At 31.3% G+C, this 18857-nt stretch overlaps 1 protein-coding gene across 2 annotated transcripts in view; it reads right to left on the reverse strand.

Annotated features, from left to right (window-relative positions):
- Positions 1 to 1051: 1051 nt before the first annotated feature.
- The window catches only part of LOC105209576 (rho-related BTB domain-containing protein 1), a 44286-nt gene continuing 26480 nt past the window's right edge, over positions 1052 to 18857 (reverse strand). Inside the window, exons 2-13 of one of the 2 annotated variants that reach the window (XM_029037646.2) lie at positions 14241 to 14929; positions 13053 to 13156; positions 12773 to 12970; positions 12267 to 12714; positions 11374 to 11459; positions 11054 to 11312; positions 10876 to 10989; positions 10303 to 10473; positions 9833 to 10075; positions 9428 to 9692; positions 4936 to 5116; positions 1052 to 4872 (exon numbers count right to left, since the gene is read on the reverse strand). In XM_029037646.2, the coding sequence (XP_028893479.1) occupies positions 4959 to 5116; positions 9428 to 9692; positions 9833 to 10075; positions 10303 to 10473; positions 10876 to 10989; positions 11054 to 11312; positions 11374 to 11459; positions 12267 to 12714; positions 12773 to 12970; positions 13053 to 13156; positions 14241 to 14420 (2226 nt within the window). In that variant the 5' untranslated portion in view covers positions 14421 to 14929 and the 3' untranslated portion in view covers positions 1052 to 4872; positions 4936 to 4958. Of the gene's footprint in view, positions 4873 to 4935; positions 5135 to 9427; positions 9693 to 9832; positions 10076 to 10302; positions 10474 to 10875; positions 10990 to 11053; positions 11313 to 11373; positions 11460 to 12266; positions 12715 to 12772; positions 12971 to 13052; positions 13157 to 14240; positions 14930 to 18857 lie in introns of both variants that reach the window. The other variant, XM_011180021.3, reaches the window with a different exon arrangement.

Below are 18857 nucleotides of genomic sequence, written 5' to 3' on the forward strand. Positions count from 1 at the left end.
CATCGACATTTGTAAACGTTTTTATACAAAAAAAAACTTAAACTTGTTAGAAAAAAGCTGAAAAAAATCGTTTTCGAAAAAGTTTCGAATATCGAAAAAATTTCGATTTCCAAAAAAATACAATATTTATAAAAAAAAATATTATTTTGTTCAAATTATTTCAAAAAAGAATTTCGAAAAAGTTTCGAATATCGAAAAAATGTCGATTTCCGAAATAAATCCAATATTTATAAAAAATAATATTTTGTTCAAGTTATTTCAAAAACTGTTTGTATTTAATCTGTTCTTTTAAAATTTCGAATTTGGAAGAAATTTCCAATATCGAAAAAAATCGATTTCCAAAGAAATCCAATATTTATAAAGAAAAAATTATTTTGTTCAAATTATTAAAAAAAAGAATATCGAAAAAGTTTCGAATACTTACAAAAAACGGCGGAAGCAAAGTTGGAGACCTTAAATCACCATAAATAAAAATAAAAAAATATCACTCCTTACTATACACATATAAAAATTAAGTCAAATTATTCCAATCTTTTTTCATCATATTATCCATTTTTATTCTTTATTGCACATGTACATAATTTCACGTTATTACCTTTTCATACTGCAAAATTGTATTATTACATTTTATTTATTTATATTATTTATTCAACTTATTTGCAAGAGTTCAAAGTTCAATTTATTTACGTAGTAATTAAGAAAAATAATAATTATAATTTTATACAAATACAAAAATATGCGCTAAAAATATTTTTCAATTTTATTTGTTATATATATATGTATGTATCACTATGTTTATACATATATTATTTATTATATTAATTGTATGCATGTATATATACTAAATATTTGAATTTTTCAGTAATTTAAAACTAATCCTAATATAGTATATGTTTATAGCTAGGCCATATGAGTCGAACGTTGTGTGATGATGCGTACACTAGGTGTACATGTGTGTGTGTGTGTGTGTTTGTGTGCGAGTGAGTTTTCATAATTATAAACGATTGTAGTTTGAGTACTCGTATGTATGTATGTATGTTTACTCGTAAGCTTGATTTTTATACCGCTGATTGCTGACACAAGCATGAAAGCAGCGAAATTTACTTTTTATATTATTTTTTTAATTTTATTTTCTATAGCCGAAAGCAGTCTTCTTGTTAAACTTCAAACAATAATAGAGACCCCCGAATGTGTTTTAGCGAATTGTTTAGATTTCTATTAAAAATTTGTATTAATTAAAAAATATTTATTTTTGTGTCAGTAACCAGCCGTCTTGCAAATTATGTTTAATTATATATATATTTTTTATTTTTTGTTATTTTTTATTTCTATAATCTTTACTTATTTTTTATGTTTATTATGAAGTTGGTACTAAGTTTTGAGTTATATGATTATTTTTTGTTTTGAATTTTTCTGATTTCATATTGTTTTTTTATTTATTTATTAATTTCAGAATTTTTAATGAAACTTCTTTTTTACTATATAATTACAGATCACTTTTTTTTCTGTTTTTTATATGTTTTTATTCTTACTTTTGTAGCATACTATTTCATTAGCTATGTATGTACAACTATATTGGCATATGATTTTTATGTGTTTCAAAAAAATTTATTTTTGGGCAGATTGACTAGGTTCCGACAATTTTGCTTTGTGCTTTCACTTTAATGTTAATGACTCAGTTAGGTTTATTTGGTTTTATTTTTTTTTATAATTTTAAATGTTAGGGGTTCGAATCTTAGCGCTTTAATGTTGAAAAAAAATTGCAAAAATGAGTTTACTATATTTTTCGAAAAATTTATTTATTGAAATTGCAGTTTTTTATGCTTTAAGTGCTATATATATTCTTTTTTACTGGTATTTTCGAACATCGCCAGCGAGTTCTTAGCGTGAAATACAGCGTTAACTTAAGATTGTTAGAAAAAAGTTGCAAAAAAATCGTTTTCGAAAAAATTTCGAATTTCGAAAAAGTTTCGAATATCGGTAAATATTAAAAAAAAATATCATTTTGTTCAAGGAATTTCAAAGTTTCAAAATTTTCAAAGAATTTCAAAAAAATTGTCAAAGGAATTTCGAAAAAGTTTCGAATAACGAAAAAATGTCGATTTCCGAAAAAATCCAATATTTATAAAAAAAAATATTTTGTTCAAGTTATTTCGAAAACTGTTTGTATTTAATCTGTTCAAGTGCAGTTATTGCATACTCTTAGGCGCAAAAGAAGTTGTGTAGTAGAATTTCAACTCTTAGAATATGCTATTACTATTTTATGCAATCGGGCGCTTAATTATTAATTTATACAGAACATTTTACAAGAAAATCGTTTTCAAAAAAATTTCGAATTAAAAAAAAATAAATTTCGAAAAAATTGAGAATTTCAAAAAAAATTCCAATATTTCTAAAAAAATATATATTTTTTGGTGAAATTAGTTCAAAAACCGTTTTTATTTTAACAGTTCAAGTGCAGTTGTTGCATACTTTTAGGCGGTCAAGCTATTGTGTACTAGAATTTCAATTTCGAAAAACTGCTGCATTAATATTTTATGTAAATGGGATCTTAATTATTAATTTATGCCGAACATTTACAAGAAAATCGTTGTCGAAAAAAATTTCGAATTTCGAAAAAAATCCGATATTTCTAAAAAATATATTTTTTTTTGGGAAATTAGTTCAAAAACTGTTTTTATTTTAACAGTTCAAGTGCAGTTGTTGCATACTTTTAGGCGGTCAAGCTATTGTGTACTAGAATTTCAATTTCGAAAAACTGCTGCATTAATATTTTAAGTAAATGGGATCTTAATTATTAATTTATGCTCGAATTTCGAAAAATTTCGAATTAAAAAAAAAATCAAATTTCGAAAAAATTGAATTTCGAAAAAGGAAAATCCAATATTTCTGAAAACATATTTTTTTAGTGAAATTAGTTCCAAAACTGTTTGTATGAAAACTGTTCAAATGGAGTTGTTGCATAATTTTAGGCGTTAAAGCTGTTGTGTACTAGAATTTCAATTTCGAAAAACTGCTGCATTAATTTTTTATGCACTTCTTAATTAATTTATATCAAAAATTTCACGGCATAACCTCAAAAAAAATAATTGTATATCAATTTTACGTGAGATGCTTATATAAATAGTATTTTTGTTATAAAAAAAATCAAAAATCATTAGCCAAAATTTTAGAAACCCCTAACTTAATTTTTTTTTTAATTTTATTATTCTTTTTACACATACATACTATACATATGTATGTATGCATGTAAATACATATGCTATGGCATCTAAAATTAAGAATTGCTCCGTTTTTTGGCTTAGGCTGGCTGGCACTAAACTTAGTTTGCTATTATTTTGTTTATACGCTATACGCCTATTACAAGTTATAATTAGCGGGTTTCCTGTTAATTTAATATTTTTTTATATTTAAATTTTTTTTTATAAATATTTATTTTTTAATATTTTTTTATAAATATTTTTTTTTTTTTTAAATTTTATTTTTTATAAATATTATTTTATTTTAAGCATGTATGTACCTAGTTATGTGTGTTTATTATACCTTTGCTCGCTTAGAAATTTGTGTATCGCTTACATGACTAATGGCTAGACAATAGTTTCCCTATTTTTTAGCGCTTTTTTCACATTTGAATATTTTCAACTCTCTTCTCAACGGCGTGTTTGCATTGTTTGCTTTTTGTTGTTGTTGCCTTTTGTTTTTGTTGTTGGTTTTTGCTGTGTTTGTTGGTGTTTTTGTATTGCGATTTTATTGCACTGTAGGCATATATACATATATATTGCTTTTAATTTGCTGGTGTTTTCTTAGTAATTGATTTCGTTTTTTTTTGTATATTTTATTTCTATAATCTTGAAGAAAAAAAAAAATGATGAAAATTTTGTAAATTGTTATATAGCTTGATTTTGTATTCGCTATTTGGCTGAAAAAATAATATTGATTTCATATTTTATTTTTAAACTCTCGCAACCATCTTGCAAAGAGAGAGTAATATAGTTTTGTTTTAATTTATTTTTTTCTGGGACCTCGGATTAAGACCAGGAGAATTGCTTTTGCTTTCATATTTTTTCAATGAACATTTTTCTTTTTTTCTGCTGTTATTTGTTGTAGTGTTCATATTTGTTGTTGGTAATTAACGCTGATTTTTTCTTTTTGTTGTTGTGGTTAATCCAATAGCAAAATTATTTTTTTGTTGTTGTATTTCTTTTTTATTATTGTTGTTCTTCCATTTGTTGTTGTGTTTGCTGTTACTGTTTTTATTTGCATTTTACTCAGCTCTTAGCATACTTTTAAGCGCTTTTTCAAATACTTTCAACCTTCTACATAATAGATTAGACACATAAAATGTACCCACAAACATATTTCTAATAACTTTCCAGCAAAAAAAATATTAACACAGTTCAACAAAATATCATATTTGCACATATTTCCTTCAAAAGAAAAATAGAGTTTCCAATACAAAACCCAAGAAGTCCATACCTCAAAGTGCATAAAAAATCCTCCACCGTCAAGCATTACAAGCATGTAGCTCAAACAGCTCCAATCTTGAGTCACTTGTGGTTGAAAACTACATCAGCTCCCCCTTCAATGGCATTTAGACTTCGACACTTAAAACTAACTCAGTATGCAGTATGTACCGGTATGCGAATGGCCACTTTAATTTCATTACCTTACAGCTTAAATTACATTAATTGTGATTGTTGTAATTGGATTACGTTTAACAATTGAATAGAAAAAATACTTTCAGCATTAATCGCATTATGCTTATAACAATTTTGGTATTGTTATGTGTAAATTTGAAATAATATTAGAATACTTAAAATTGTACAAATGAAGCAGATCAGCACGGGCAGAATCACAATGAAACGCAGTGATCTGCAAATAAATTGTAAATAATTATCTATAATTTTGATAAAACACTAATAAAAAATGTCGCACCTTCTATGCCCGATGGCTGGATGTCAGAGATTCAAGTCGACCTCGGCCGCCTCCAGGTCAATGTGATTCATCGAATTCGCTGTGCTATTGAAGATTTGATTATCGGTTGTGCTATGCTCGGCGGTGCCGCCATTGCCATTGGGATCAGTGCCACGCTTCGATTTGCCACCATTGCTGCTGCCTAATAGCCAAGAGAATACTTTGTCCAAATTTCAATATTAATAAAACAGTGCATGATTTGCAGGGGTGGAGTGGCATGGTATGAATGTATGTAAGTTGGTATGTATGTATGTGTGTATGTATATATATGTATATGTAAGTGTTCGTGTTAAGTTTTTGAATGTTTTAGATGTACTTGAGTGTGTGTGTGTTCGGCGTTTTGGGGTCTTGTAGGAGTGCTTGCAGTGAGCTGCAAGCAGTTAGCTTATACTTGGCTTGGCTTTTATGAAATTGTGGCATGAATTTGAAATTGAAATTAATCATAAATTAATAAATAAATAAATTATTTAGGCAAACGAAAGTTAGTTGAAAGAAACGACCAACAAATTGAAAATAAAGTTCAAATTGTAGAAGTCAAAAATTTGAGTTGGTCAAAAGCGTGATAAGAATATTTAACGAAAGCAAGAAAAAGCGCACATAAATATCAAGCAAATTGAAGGAGAATAAGTGTATAAAAGAAAATGTTTAGAAATAATTAAAATATATAATAACAAAATAATAAAATATAATAATATATAATAAATAAAATATATAAAAAATAAACAAAAACAAAGTTTTTTTTTAAATTAAAAACAAAAAAATAAAAAACAATAATGAAAACAATAGAACATAAAACTATTGAGTATTAGAAAAATATAAATTGCAAACAAAAAATTATATAAAAAATATTTAAATAAAAATTAGAAAAACAAAAAAAAAACATATTTTCATAAAAAAAGAGTTTAAATATAAATAATAAAAATTTATAATAAAAATACATAAAAATAAATAAATATATAAAACTAAATAAATACAAAAAAGAAAAAAAAATAAAATAATTTCATAAAATTAAAAATCGTATAAAAACAAAAAAAAAATCAATTTAATGAAAAAAAAATGAAAATGAGAGTAAGTTCAAATAATTAAATAAAATATTAATAAATATGCATACATAATAAAAATAAATAAATTAAAAATAAAAATAAAAAAAGGAAAAATAAAATAATTTCATAAAATTAAAAATCTTATAAAAAACAAAAAAAAAATTAATTTACAAGAATAAAAAATAAATTAATAAAGGTATTAATAATACCATTTATTTATAACTTTTATAACTTTTTACTAAATCAAATGAAAAAAAAAATAAAAGATAATATGTACGGATTCTAACAAAATGTTAAATAAGACATAAGGAATTAAATAAATAAATTATATAAAAGAAAAATATGAATAAAAGTAATTCAATAAAAAAATAGTGTGAAAAAATAGTAAAAACAAGTAAGGAAAGGCTAAGTTCGGGTGCAACCGAACATTTTATACTCTCGCAAGTTATTTAGAGATTTACCTATATTTTCGGTGAAAATTTACCCTTAGGCACTGAGTTCTTCATGTTTGATATCAGGGGCCTTGAAAAGTCATGGTTCGATTTTGACAATTTTTCCACAAGTGATGTTACAGCTCAAATACAGTATTTGTGTAAAGTTTTATTTCGCTATCTTTATCGGTTCCTTATGTATACATTATAAAGTGAACGAATCAGAAGGATTCAAAATTGAGTTATATGGGAAGTAGACATAGTTGTGAACCGATTTCACCCATATCACCAATGTCATCAGGGTGTCAAGAAAATACTATATACCAAATTTCATTGAAATCTGTCGAGTAGTTCTTGAGATATGGTTTTTCACCCATAAGTGAGCGACGCCACGCCCAATTTCCATTTTGTAAAAAAAATCTCAGTGCAGCTTCCTTCTGTCATTTCTTATGTAAAATTTGGTGTTTCTGACGTTTCTTGTTAGTGAGTTAACGCACTTTTAGTAATTTTCAACATAACCTTTGTATGGGAGGTGGGCGTGGTTATTATCCGATTTCTTTCATTTTTGGACTGTATAAGGAAACGGCTAAAAGAAACGACTCCAAAAAGTTTGGTTTATATAGCTTTATTGGTTTGCAAGATATATACAAAAAACCTAGTTGGGGGCGGGGTCACGCCAACTTTTCCAAAAAAATTACATTCAATTGTGCTCCTCCCTAATGCGATCCTATGTTCCAAATTTGATTTTCATAACTTTATTCATGGCTTAGTTATAGCTCTTTATCGCCATTTTGTGTGCGTGCCAGTGGTCCGATTCCGCCCATCTTCGAACTTAACCTTCTTATGGTATCAAGGAACACGTGTTCCAAGTTTCATTAAGATATCTCAATTTTTACTCAAGTTACAGCTTGCACGGACGAACAGACGGACAGACGGATTTGAACTTTACTCGTCACCCTGATCACTTTGGTATATATAACCCTATATCTAACTCGTTTAGTTTTAGGACTTACAAACAACCGTTATGTGGACAAAACTATAATACTCTCTTGGCAACTTTTGTTGCGAGAGTATAAAAATTAGAAGGTACTTCGATTCTTGTACACCTTGATACTTGCAACAACGAAATATTTTACATTATGTACTCAGTACTTGCGACATTCATAAATATTGACCTCGATATTTGCGACAAGACCTTGTTATTTTTGGTAAAGGTTCCTTAGTTTGAATAAATTTCTGAGAAACCCAGATGCATGTTGAGAAATTTCGATTAGTTTTAACTGACGATTTGTGTAGATCGTTTTCATAATCACAAGAAAAAATTTACATTGCTAACAATAAAAGAGAAAGTTGGCATTTTAAGGAAACAATGGCATTACGGAAAGAACGGCAAAAATCAGTAAAGAAATATTAATTTGATAATCATAGTGTAAAATTAATGGTTATTGGGAAATCATTGAGTACACGCTCAAAGCGATTGGCTGTGTTTGGCTTTATTTGAAGAATGGTTTCACAAAACATTTGTTCCAGAGGCTTGTAGATTTTTTGTTTCAAAAAATTTCTCTATCAATAATATAAAATTATAAAATCCCTTAAAACTTCAGGTAAAAGAGTTTCTCCGTGGCGAAAATCTTCTCGAAAAGGCAATTTTAATTATTGATAGTGCCAAAGACCCCAAAAAGGAGAGTTAAAGAGTAATGATGGTCAAATATTGGTAATGTGCCTTAAAAATAATATTAATTCCACAAAAAAAATTAAATTAAATTAAAATTAATTGCATAACAAGCCACTTCGTTCAACGAGGAAAAATTGTCGATGAGCTCGATTTTCATTACGTACAAGAATCGCGGTAATGCTGTAGTATTTTTTACTATTTTCTTTATTATTTTACTTTCTATTTTTGTTTATTACTATTTTCTTTACATGAGTATAATTGTTAATAAATTTTAATTAAAAAAAAAATTAAAATATTTTACTTTAACAACAACTAAAATAAATAATTTAAATAATAATAAAACATTAAGATTAAAAGTACAGAAATTGTCGTAGCGATTATAAAAAAAAAATATTAAATAAAATACAAACAATTTAAAAATTAATTAATTAAAAGAAAAAGGTTATAAAAATTAGAAATTCATTTTATAATTAAAGAGAAAAAATCAAAATAAATAATAGAAAAAAAAATAGAAATTTTATAATTAAAGAGAAAAAAATCAAAATACATAATAGAAAAAAAATAGAAATTTTATAATTTAAGAGAAAAAAATCAAAATAAATAATAGAAAAAAATAGAAAAAATTATATCATGTAAATTAATTAAAAGAAAGAAAAAAATAATAGTAGTAACCAAATAAACCAAGAATAAAAAAAGTTGTAAACAAAAATAATAAAAAAATATTTTGAGTTAAAAAAAATTAAAATTTATTGTTTTTTAAATGAGCGCTTGAGTATTTTACAAGTTATGTTCATATGTATAACAACTGGGGGGTGTTGTGAAAATGGTGCTTTCATTCACGGCGAGTTTTCATTGTACATACAGAATATTTATTAGTGAAGTGGGAAGTATAATGACTGAGAGCGATGGCAAATACAAACCCAAGCTACACGAGTATGCAAGTAGAAAATTTATAAACGATAGTTATAACCTGCAAATGCAGTACGAAACTATGTTAAAACAAAAACAATAAAGAAAAATCCACAAGATTTTTTTCGATATACGACTAATGTGCGCATTTGTTGTAATTACGGCTTGAGAGCCACCACGTATGAGCGCTCTCGTAGCTCGATAACATTTATTTGCTTATGATTTATTTATTTATTTTTGTTTTATTGTTGTTTATCTAGCTGTGATGCCCATTTCATATACCACTGCACTTTTTGTTGCCAGTTGTTGCAACGATTTCGCTTATTTCCAGTTCGTACGTACAACACACAGTCAAATAGATTTGTTGTTGTTAATTAGAGTGCTTTGACACTTACCGCCGGTAAAACAGAGACAACCTTCATCATCGCTGCGCGAATCACGACGTGAATTCTTTAATTCTTTATTCATTTCATTTATGCAACGCTGGTAGTAATCGTAATCCTTTAAATACCACACGGGCGGCCAACGGTGCTCACGTAAATACTCTTGATTATCCTGATGCAGTGCTTTGAGGCCTTTGAGTGAGAATTTACAAATCTTATTGTAATTGACGCACAGGTAAGACATACACCATTCGGCCAATTGATGGGCATTATGCAGCTGGAGGGGGGATATAGAAGTGAGAAATACAATAATGATTGGAGATAACAAACATATTATGTAAGGCAACTGGTTATACTTCTAGTTGTCATACATAGTAGCTATGTTAGAAGTAGAAAGAGTCCCTCCTTCATACTCACCTTCACTGGCTCCAACAATTTGAGACAATGATCGACTGTCTCATTCGTTTCATTCTGCGATATCATCGTTAAGTCTTCAATCACACGACACTCAACCAAATTCAGTAATCTTGGCAAACACAGACGATTTGCTAATTCCAAAAGATTCAAACATTTATCTGCTGAAATTGGAGGTATTTCATCTGTGTACAAATAGCAGAGTAACTTGTGAAACGTATAGATCGTGACGCCGGGAAAGACGATCTGTGAAAAGGATAAAATTTTACATTTCTCTTCACTTAGATCGTTTTCACATGGGCATTTTTTGTCGCGGCAATTCTTAGTTTTATAGGAGAGGGGGCGACCAAGGGAAGCGAGAGAGAGAGAAATTCTCCTCTCTTCGTCGCCCCCTCTCCTATAAAACTAAGAATTACCGCGACAAAAATTGCCCGTGTGAAAACGGTCTTATATGACTATGCTCGTATACTCACCACACTTGAGTGCGCCTCACGAAAGTCGCCGGCCAACATGGCGCGCATAACATCACAGCGTGCAACTAAAATGGCGCGATGTGCTTTCATCTGGCCATCATCCAGCTCAAAGGTGACATCACTAAAACAGCCATCGCCAATACAATGCTTCTCCATATTCTCTTTAATGCTCTGTGGTGAATAAAAAGTGGTTTTATATGATACGAAGGGGTTTCAAGAGAAATAGAGAGTGATAGAGTGGGAGAGAGAGAGGGAGTGAAAAAGAGAGTAATAGAGATAGTTAGAGTGAGCGAGAGAGTGTGAGAGAGAAAGAGTGATACGAGATAGATAGAGTGGGAGTGAAAAAGAGAGTAATAGAGATAGTTAGAGTGAGCGAGAGAGTGTAATAGAGACAGAGAGTGAAAGAGAGAGATAGAGTGGGAGAAAGAGAGGGAGTGAAAAAGAGAGTAATAGAGATAGTTAGAGTGAGCGAGAGAGTGTGATAGAGACAGAGAGTGAAAGAGAGAGAGAGAGAGTGAGAAAATGAAAACGAGTGTGAGTAGGAAAGGGAGTGAAAAATAGAGTTAAACTTACAAGACAAAAATGTTGATTCGGTTCATCGTTTAAACTGGCTAAAAGTGTTTGTGGCTTGGAAAGTAATACAGTCAATTGAGGCAGTTCTAAGAAATCAGCAGCTTGTTTAACTTCCTGTAAATACATATAAGTAAAATCACTTTCCGCTTTCCTGCACTCAATTTACTTCAAAAATTACCTGCAAATTGTGAAATTCTCTTTCAATTGTGCCGGTATAAATGAATTGCAGACACTGTTGCAGCGCTTGTGGCGTTATCAGTTTTGTCAGTGTGACAATTGTTTGTGTAACATTAATGCCACGCGTATTTTCCATCTGCACTAAGCGTATATTTTGGAATATGGGATGATGCAGGTCCTTATAGAGATCACTGGGCTTTTTGGTTTCGATTAGCGGTAAGGCCTGATAGCTGGAACGTCGTTTCAGCTGTTCCCACATTCTAAAAATAACAAACGCAGAAGCTTAGTATATATTATAGCTAATGATATGATTATTAATACCTCTGTGTACGCGATTCATGCCTTATGAGGCACTCAGTGTCGTCATTAAAGTCCGCAGTGGTCGCTTCGCCAAATGTGGAACTCACCTAGGATGGTAAATAATTAATATGCTGTGTTAAATATACAGAGGAATGCTTTTAAAACAATTTTAAACTCGAATTAAAACTTGGAAATTATCAAGAGACTAGAAATAGACACAAAATAAAAACTCTTCCTACTCATGGAAGGGCTCAACAGATTGTACATACTTTACAAATTGTATAATATTATCAAAATTAAAACTGTTCCCACCTATGCGAGTTTAATTTGAGACTGTAATGGCTCAACAGATTGTATATACTTTACAAATTGTATAATATTGACAAAATAAAAACTGTTCCCACCTATGTGAGTTTAATTTGTGATTGTAATGGCTCAATGAATTTTATATACTTAACAAATTAAATAATATTGACAAAATAAAAACTGTTCCCACCTATGTGAACTTCAGTTGAGACTGCAATGGCGCATTAAATTGTATATACTTAACAAATTGCATAACACATTCTATATATGTAAAATTTACAATTATACCAAAGCGTATTATTGATTTTCAAGGCATTTATGGAGCATTTGAAAGGTAAAACTGTTCCTAGTTAATACAAGAATTATTTATTTGTTCAAATTTCTTTTTCTAATAGCATTAGCGTGTCAAACAAAATACATTAAAGTATTTTTTACAAACTTTCTTGGCTAAATTAACTGTTCCCAGTTATTCTACTTCGACACTAGAATAAAATTTTTTATGAAATTACAAACATTTTCTGAATTTTTCAGTCACCCGACCCGCCCCGAATTGATATTTTGAAGCTCCATATTCATAATTGAATTCATTACTTTCCAGTCTTACTCACCATACTCGATTCACTACTACTCCTACCACCCATATCGGTTAGTTCTGTATTGAGTAGCCGATAAAAGATGTTCGACGCAGCAGCGAGCATAAACCGATGCACCGGAAATTTACTCGCACCCACCACCAGTATGAGATCCGTGTGGGTTTGTGAAATCAACATGTTGTACATGTCTTGTCTGTAATTGCCCACCACAACGGTGACTTCGGGTGGTGGCGGTTTGGGTGGTCGGAATGGTGCCTGCAGCAATGGTTTTTGCACTTTCTTCAAATTCGTCATCCAGAAACGTTGCTGTCGGCGCGCAATCAACGCCGAACGTATGGCATTCTCGAACACCTCATTCACACCGAAATATGTGAAGACGCTCGTTTCATAGTAGGCAACGCCCAGCTCTTTTGCAACGGCACGCGCCTCATCCGGCATAACGAGGTCGCTTTTCAGTGCAGCGCTGTTACAAAAATTAGTGACTTATTCGAAAGTTTAAGCTTTAAATACAATTAATTTACCGTACGAAGGTACTACGTTCGCCAAAGTATGAGAGATACGTTTCGTCGCGATACATATAACGTAAATCGTTTTTGCAACCCACCAAAATGACGGGCACATCTGGACAGAAACGACGTATCTCCGGATACCACATTGCTTTGCAATTGCGTAACGATATGGGGCTGGCAATGGAGAAGCATAGCAGTACGACATCCGATCTATGGGAAGGGAAATGGGTACAGTTAGTAAGGTTTATAAACAAATTAGATTAATTTATCGCTTGATATTTTTTTTCTTTACCGCCCATAAGCAAATCTACGATCCTTGTCATGATCGCCAAATGTGTCCCAGAGGCGTAATGAAACATTTACGCCATCCACTACCTCCCACGAGCGTTCCAGTACCTATAAAATTGTAGGGTTTTATTAGAAATCGTTGATATTTATTTAAAAATAGTAGTAAGTATACATTCGTAGATTATATGTATTTCTAAATTTCCTACAACTTCTAAATGACAAATATTAACTATTGACCCTGTGGACGGAATGTTAGACCTAAAAGTGTGTCACTATTTTCAAAAATACATCTAAATAAGTTTACTACTATGTTTGGTTCGTATTTTAGTGCTTTAAAAAACTGTTCCCATTTTTAAATAAACTCTTTTCATGTTTTAATCTTTGAATTTTGATGTCAGTACAAGTTATGTAGACACTTTATGGCAAAATTATTTATTTTAAAACATAAGTAACTGTTCCCACCGAAAAATTACTTCCTAAAACTTTTAATTTTTAGTTCTGAATTTTAGCTAAAAGTGTCTTACTACTTTGAAAAAATACTTTTAAATAAGTCTACTACTATTTAAGATACAAGTTGAGATTGTAGTTTTATGCAATTAAGGGATAGAAGTATCAAAACTCATAAATTAAAATTTAGAAAAATTTATTTCAGTACTTTAAACTGCTTAGTATATACCATATTAATTTTTTTTAAGAAATGAATGTCTGCAGCGTATTTTAGTGCTTTAAAAAACTGTTCCCATTTTTAAATAAACTGTTCCCATGTGTCACTCACCGAATTTAGATGTCAGTACTAGTTATGGAGACAATTTATGGCAAAATAATTTGTTTTAAAACGTAAATAACTGTTCCCACTTTTGAAAATAATGATTCAACATTCTTTAAAATCACTTGGGAGTACTCTTTAAATTATTTCACACACAAAACGTTGAAAGTATTTAGCAAGGAACACTATACCAACTGTACTCAGCTCATATAAAAAAAGTTTCACTGAAATACACTATAAAGTGAAACCTCTCTTAGACGAACACTCATCGGCGAGAGATTTTTGTCTGTTCAAGAGAGGTGTCAGATCATTTATTCTAAAAATTTAACTTAGTGAGTGAAAAAATTTGACGAGTTGTTCGTCAAATAGAGCTGTCCGTTATGAGAGGTTTCCCTGTATATGCATAATAGTACATATTTTACTTACATCCTTGTAGATGCGATACTGATCGATTGCCCAAACAGTGGGCACATGTGTTGATAGTAATTGTGACAGCGAAACATGTTTATTGCATGCGCGGGCGCAAATTAAACGCGTCTTCCCCACGGCAGTATCACCGACCAGCACGCACTTGACTAATTCCTGATGTGGCTGCTCGTTGTCCATGTTGCCATTGCACGTTAAACGACAAACTGTGCGCAAAGAAACTGGCTAACGTTTGTAGAAGCCAAAGGTGCAGCACTAAATCAACTTAGAGCAGAGATCTGCTGCTCTCCACAACAATATAGGCGCTTAAATATGTACTCGTATGTGCATATGTGTGTATGTGCTAACAAATTGACGGCGACGACGACAACGACGACGATGAGGATGACGTCGACAGACTGCGTTCGAGTGTACTGTCGAGTACACTGTCTATGAATAGAGATGAATTGATGGTTGAATTGAATTGAATTGATTGAAATGCTGCTAAGTCGGTTGCTTGCTGTTGTTGTTGCTGTTGCTGTTACTGTTGCTATTGTAGTTTGAGTAGTTATTTGTTGACTATTTATATATCAGTGGCTTGTTTGTTGGTTTGTTATCTTTTAATTGTAGGCAGGCTAACGGGCAGGCAGGCAGGCAAACAGGAGGGCGAACGTATGCGCTTACACAGTTGAGTCTTGTAATTAGCAAAGCTGTAACGAGTAGAAAAACAAAAACGAAATGAGAACAAATTTAGTAAAAATAAAGATATATGATTATATTCAGCTGTGCGACAACTTGAAAGCCATCAAATAAATGTATGCAAATGTATGTCCATCATTAGTGAGATAAATGCGCGCATTAGTGGAATTATGCGCTCGCTTGTAACCAACTACCGGCAGCACCACATGACGTATGAGTAACAATTTAGTGGCAATCAAACATTTCATACTACGCGTAGTGTAGAGCCTCAAGCGCATTCACTTTGTATGTCAGTCACATGTAAGGCATTGCATTTGGTTGTAGAAATTTCTACGATTTGTGCTTTGTTTGTGTGACCTCTAATATGCAGCAGTGGGTGGCACAGGTGGGTGGACCAATTGTGGGCGTGTGTGACTGTGTGGTTCGTCGGGCGTAAACACTGTCAGGAATTGGGTTGTAAATCATTAAATTAATTGAAATTCAAACTTATGAATACCTAAAATAAAAAACGAGGTGAGTTGAGGTGAATTTTGAAATGTGCATAGTGGAAAATTCAAATGCTGAAATTTTTTTATTGGAACAATATAACGGTAGTATAAACTATAATTAAAAACATTGAATTTTTTTAGAGGTGAGTTAGGGTGAATGTTGAAATGTTCATGGTGGAAAATTTTGAGGTGAAATTTTCTTATTGTAACAAAATAACGGTAGTCTCAACTGAAATTAAAAATAATGAATGAGGTGAGTTGAGGTGAATTTTGAAATGTGCATGGTGGAAAATTTTGAGGTGAAATTTTCTTATTGTAACAAAATAACGGTAGTCTCAACTGGAATAAAAAATAATGAATTTTGAAGTGAGGTGAGTTGAGGTGAATTTTGAAATGTGCATGGTGGAAAATTTTGAGGTGAAATTTTCTTATTGTAACAAAATAACGGTAGTCTCAACTGGAATTAAAAATAATGAATTTTGAGGTGAGGTGAATTTTGAAATGTGCATGGTGGAAAATTCAAATGGTGATTTTCTTTATTGGAATAATATAATGGTAGTCTAAACTATAATTAAAAATATTGAACTTTCTTATAGGTGAGTTGGGGTGTATTTTGAAATATGCGTGGCATGCGAAACTAATAATTTAGCTCCTGTGGCAGTTAAAGTGCCTTAAATAATAAACATGTATTAAAAAAGTAATTATATCGAATTATGCATAACGGATCGTGGGATGTTCAAAAAATAACAGGAATTCTAAAATTTAAAATTTAACGTTTCCTCTCTCCAAACGTCTAAAGTTTTAAAAATGCCCGTTATTTTTTTAAAACAACTCGTATATAAAAGATTTTTGAAAAACCAACCCTAGCGCCATCTAGTGAGTTTATTTAATTTGTTATTCAAAACTTGTAGTAGGAATATCCAAGGATATTTTTGGAGATTGAGGATCGAAATTATTATTTTTTAACCAGTTCCAATTCGAAGCACACTGATTTTTTAAGTGGATTAAAATTCGACTTTTTATAAAATCCAGCCAGCGCTCTCTAGGCTTGATCATATCAACTCAAAATTTATTGTTATACTCAGAAGACTAGAAGACTATACATTTACTTCCTACTTTTCTTCGGTTTGCGCGCAAGTCATGAATGTTCGCAAATGTCATGAAAGTCAGCGATGAGATTTCGAAGTTGTTCATCTCTATTTCGAATATCGAAGGGGATTGCTAAGCTAATGCTGGTATGGAAAAAATAATTGAGGTTCGTCTGTAGCCTCTTCGACGATATGATTACTTTGAAAAAAGTATAAAGATTAGAAAAATTAATAATGAAATAATTTAAAATATAAAATAATAAGAAAAGAAAGAAAGTTCTGGATTTTAAGGCTTTCAGATGCACTAAAAAAAGTTCTAAAACTTTTTAAATTTCCATAAAATATTTCTCACAGTGCAATTCTTTAGACGTCTGTATACTTATGAGTGATTTATTACTTATCATTAATTATATTGTTTCAGTATACAATTTTACGAATTTTTATTTTTAGTTTTTTTCAAAAACCCTCTACCACAAAATGATATTTATAGCACTTTTTATTGGCCAAACGCAGTGCTAAAACGCTTTAAAACAAACAATAAATACCAGCTCGAAACACGAAAAGGTTAATAGTTGACCACCCTTAACGGTAACGGTATTGGCGCTGGCGTCGCAACGTTCAGCTAGTCGATTTTATGACTTTTTGTATTGCGCTTGTTTATTGGTTGTTTAATTTGATGTCTGACAGCCGAAATTCCGCTTACGTATGGCGCCAGTCTGTGCCATTGTGTACTTTCCTTAGTCTAGTATAATGCTTCCTACCACAAAAGTTGATCAGTTGCGCCTAGGTGAAATGGCTTTTAAGGAGGAGGGTTCGCAAATAAATTCTATTTAAAAATGGTAAAGAATATCCGAAAGCAAGGCTAAAGCTTTTACAAATATTACCAAATACTTAAATTAATAACTGTTAATTTGTTGTATCGTTTGTGCAAATAATATGTAGTGTTTTCACGCACAGAAATTTCCAGTTATTTCATCAAATAATAATAAAATAAAATAAAACTAAAAATATTATGTCCATTTAGCGCCGCCGTCAGCTGTTTCCAGCAAACGTTCTATAAATTGACTACTTTATGGTTCATTCTTTCATTCATTCAATCGTCTACTCATTCATTCAATAGCAGTAAATTTGCCGAAAGGCACGTGATATTTCTTCGGACGTCATTCGCGCCACAGTATACAGTTACATACAGCTGTATGTATGTCGTACCACTACAATATTTATCGAACATTCAAACTGATATTTTGTCTATCGTAATAGGTGTATGTATATATACAGTAGCGGTCTGGGAAGCTAACACCAATGAAAATGCGTATTTTTAGACAATTTTGCTTTTAACATACAGAGCAGGCTTTGCCTTTCCTTTGCCATCACTCTCGGCTGAATCGACAAATATATTTCTGATGGAGCTTTGAATTCAGATATGTTTATTGTTGTTGTTGTAGTGGGAGCAAAATTTTGCGCAAAAAATTTGGAGAACTCCATGCCATATTAATCGTCGTAGGTGCTCTCCATTCCATTGAAGTAGTTTGGAATACGTACCCCAAATGATATAATGGATTTTTGTCGCTGATCTATGTACATATATGAGGCTGACCCTCGTGAGGAATGCAGAATGTGTCAAGAGCGGGCACCAAGGTAACACTGGAGCAACTCTTGTGCGTTTGTACTGCGTTAGCAAGACAGCGTTGACAGCGTTTCAGGTATTTAGGGGCTCCACTATACGATAAGTTAGAGGAGATGACGTTAGTGAAGCCTCATAAACTATTAAAATTCAAGTCAAGCGCAGACATCCTAAACGATGACTAGTAATAAGGGAATACATGAAAGCACTCTATTCTGGTATCGCAAAGGACCATAACTGGTGTATATGAGGATCCCAAAGAAAAGTATGTAAAAATCATGGTTTTAGCATTTGCTGTATCGACAGCACACTTTCTCTCTTGGGTACTCCAGTGTTCCTCCTAATAATATGAATATTTCGAGGTCTTGGACGCAGGTGAGGTATCTGTAATTAAGATAAATTGTCATACCAGAGAATTGGTTCAAGGTGCTTAGTAGGCACATAAGATAAAATTAAAATCTACTGTTAAAGTATGCCCGTCTTCGAAAACATAGAGAGAACAGTATCCCTTCATTCTGACGGATGTGATTGTTTCTCAATTTCCTTCCAGATAATTAGAATTGCGACGCTCGCTCAAAGACGAATTCCGTGGAGGTCGTCCAAAAACAGCCGTTGTGCCTTACGTGAACTGATAATGCAAGACCGTCATGTAACATACCTTCAGATAGAGGCATGCCTATGCATTTCTCCCACCAGCATACATTCGATATTGCATGAACACCTGCCCGTAAAAAAGGTT

This window comes from Zeugodacus cucurbitae, chromosome 4 (genome assembly GCF_028554725.1).
Source record: "Zeugodacus cucurbitae isolate PBARC_wt_2022May chromosome 4, idZeuCucr1.2, whole genome shotgun sequence".
NCBI classification, from domain to species: domain Eukaryota; kingdom Metazoa; phylum Arthropoda; class Insecta; order Diptera; family Tephritidae; genus Zeugodacus; species Zeugodacus cucurbitae.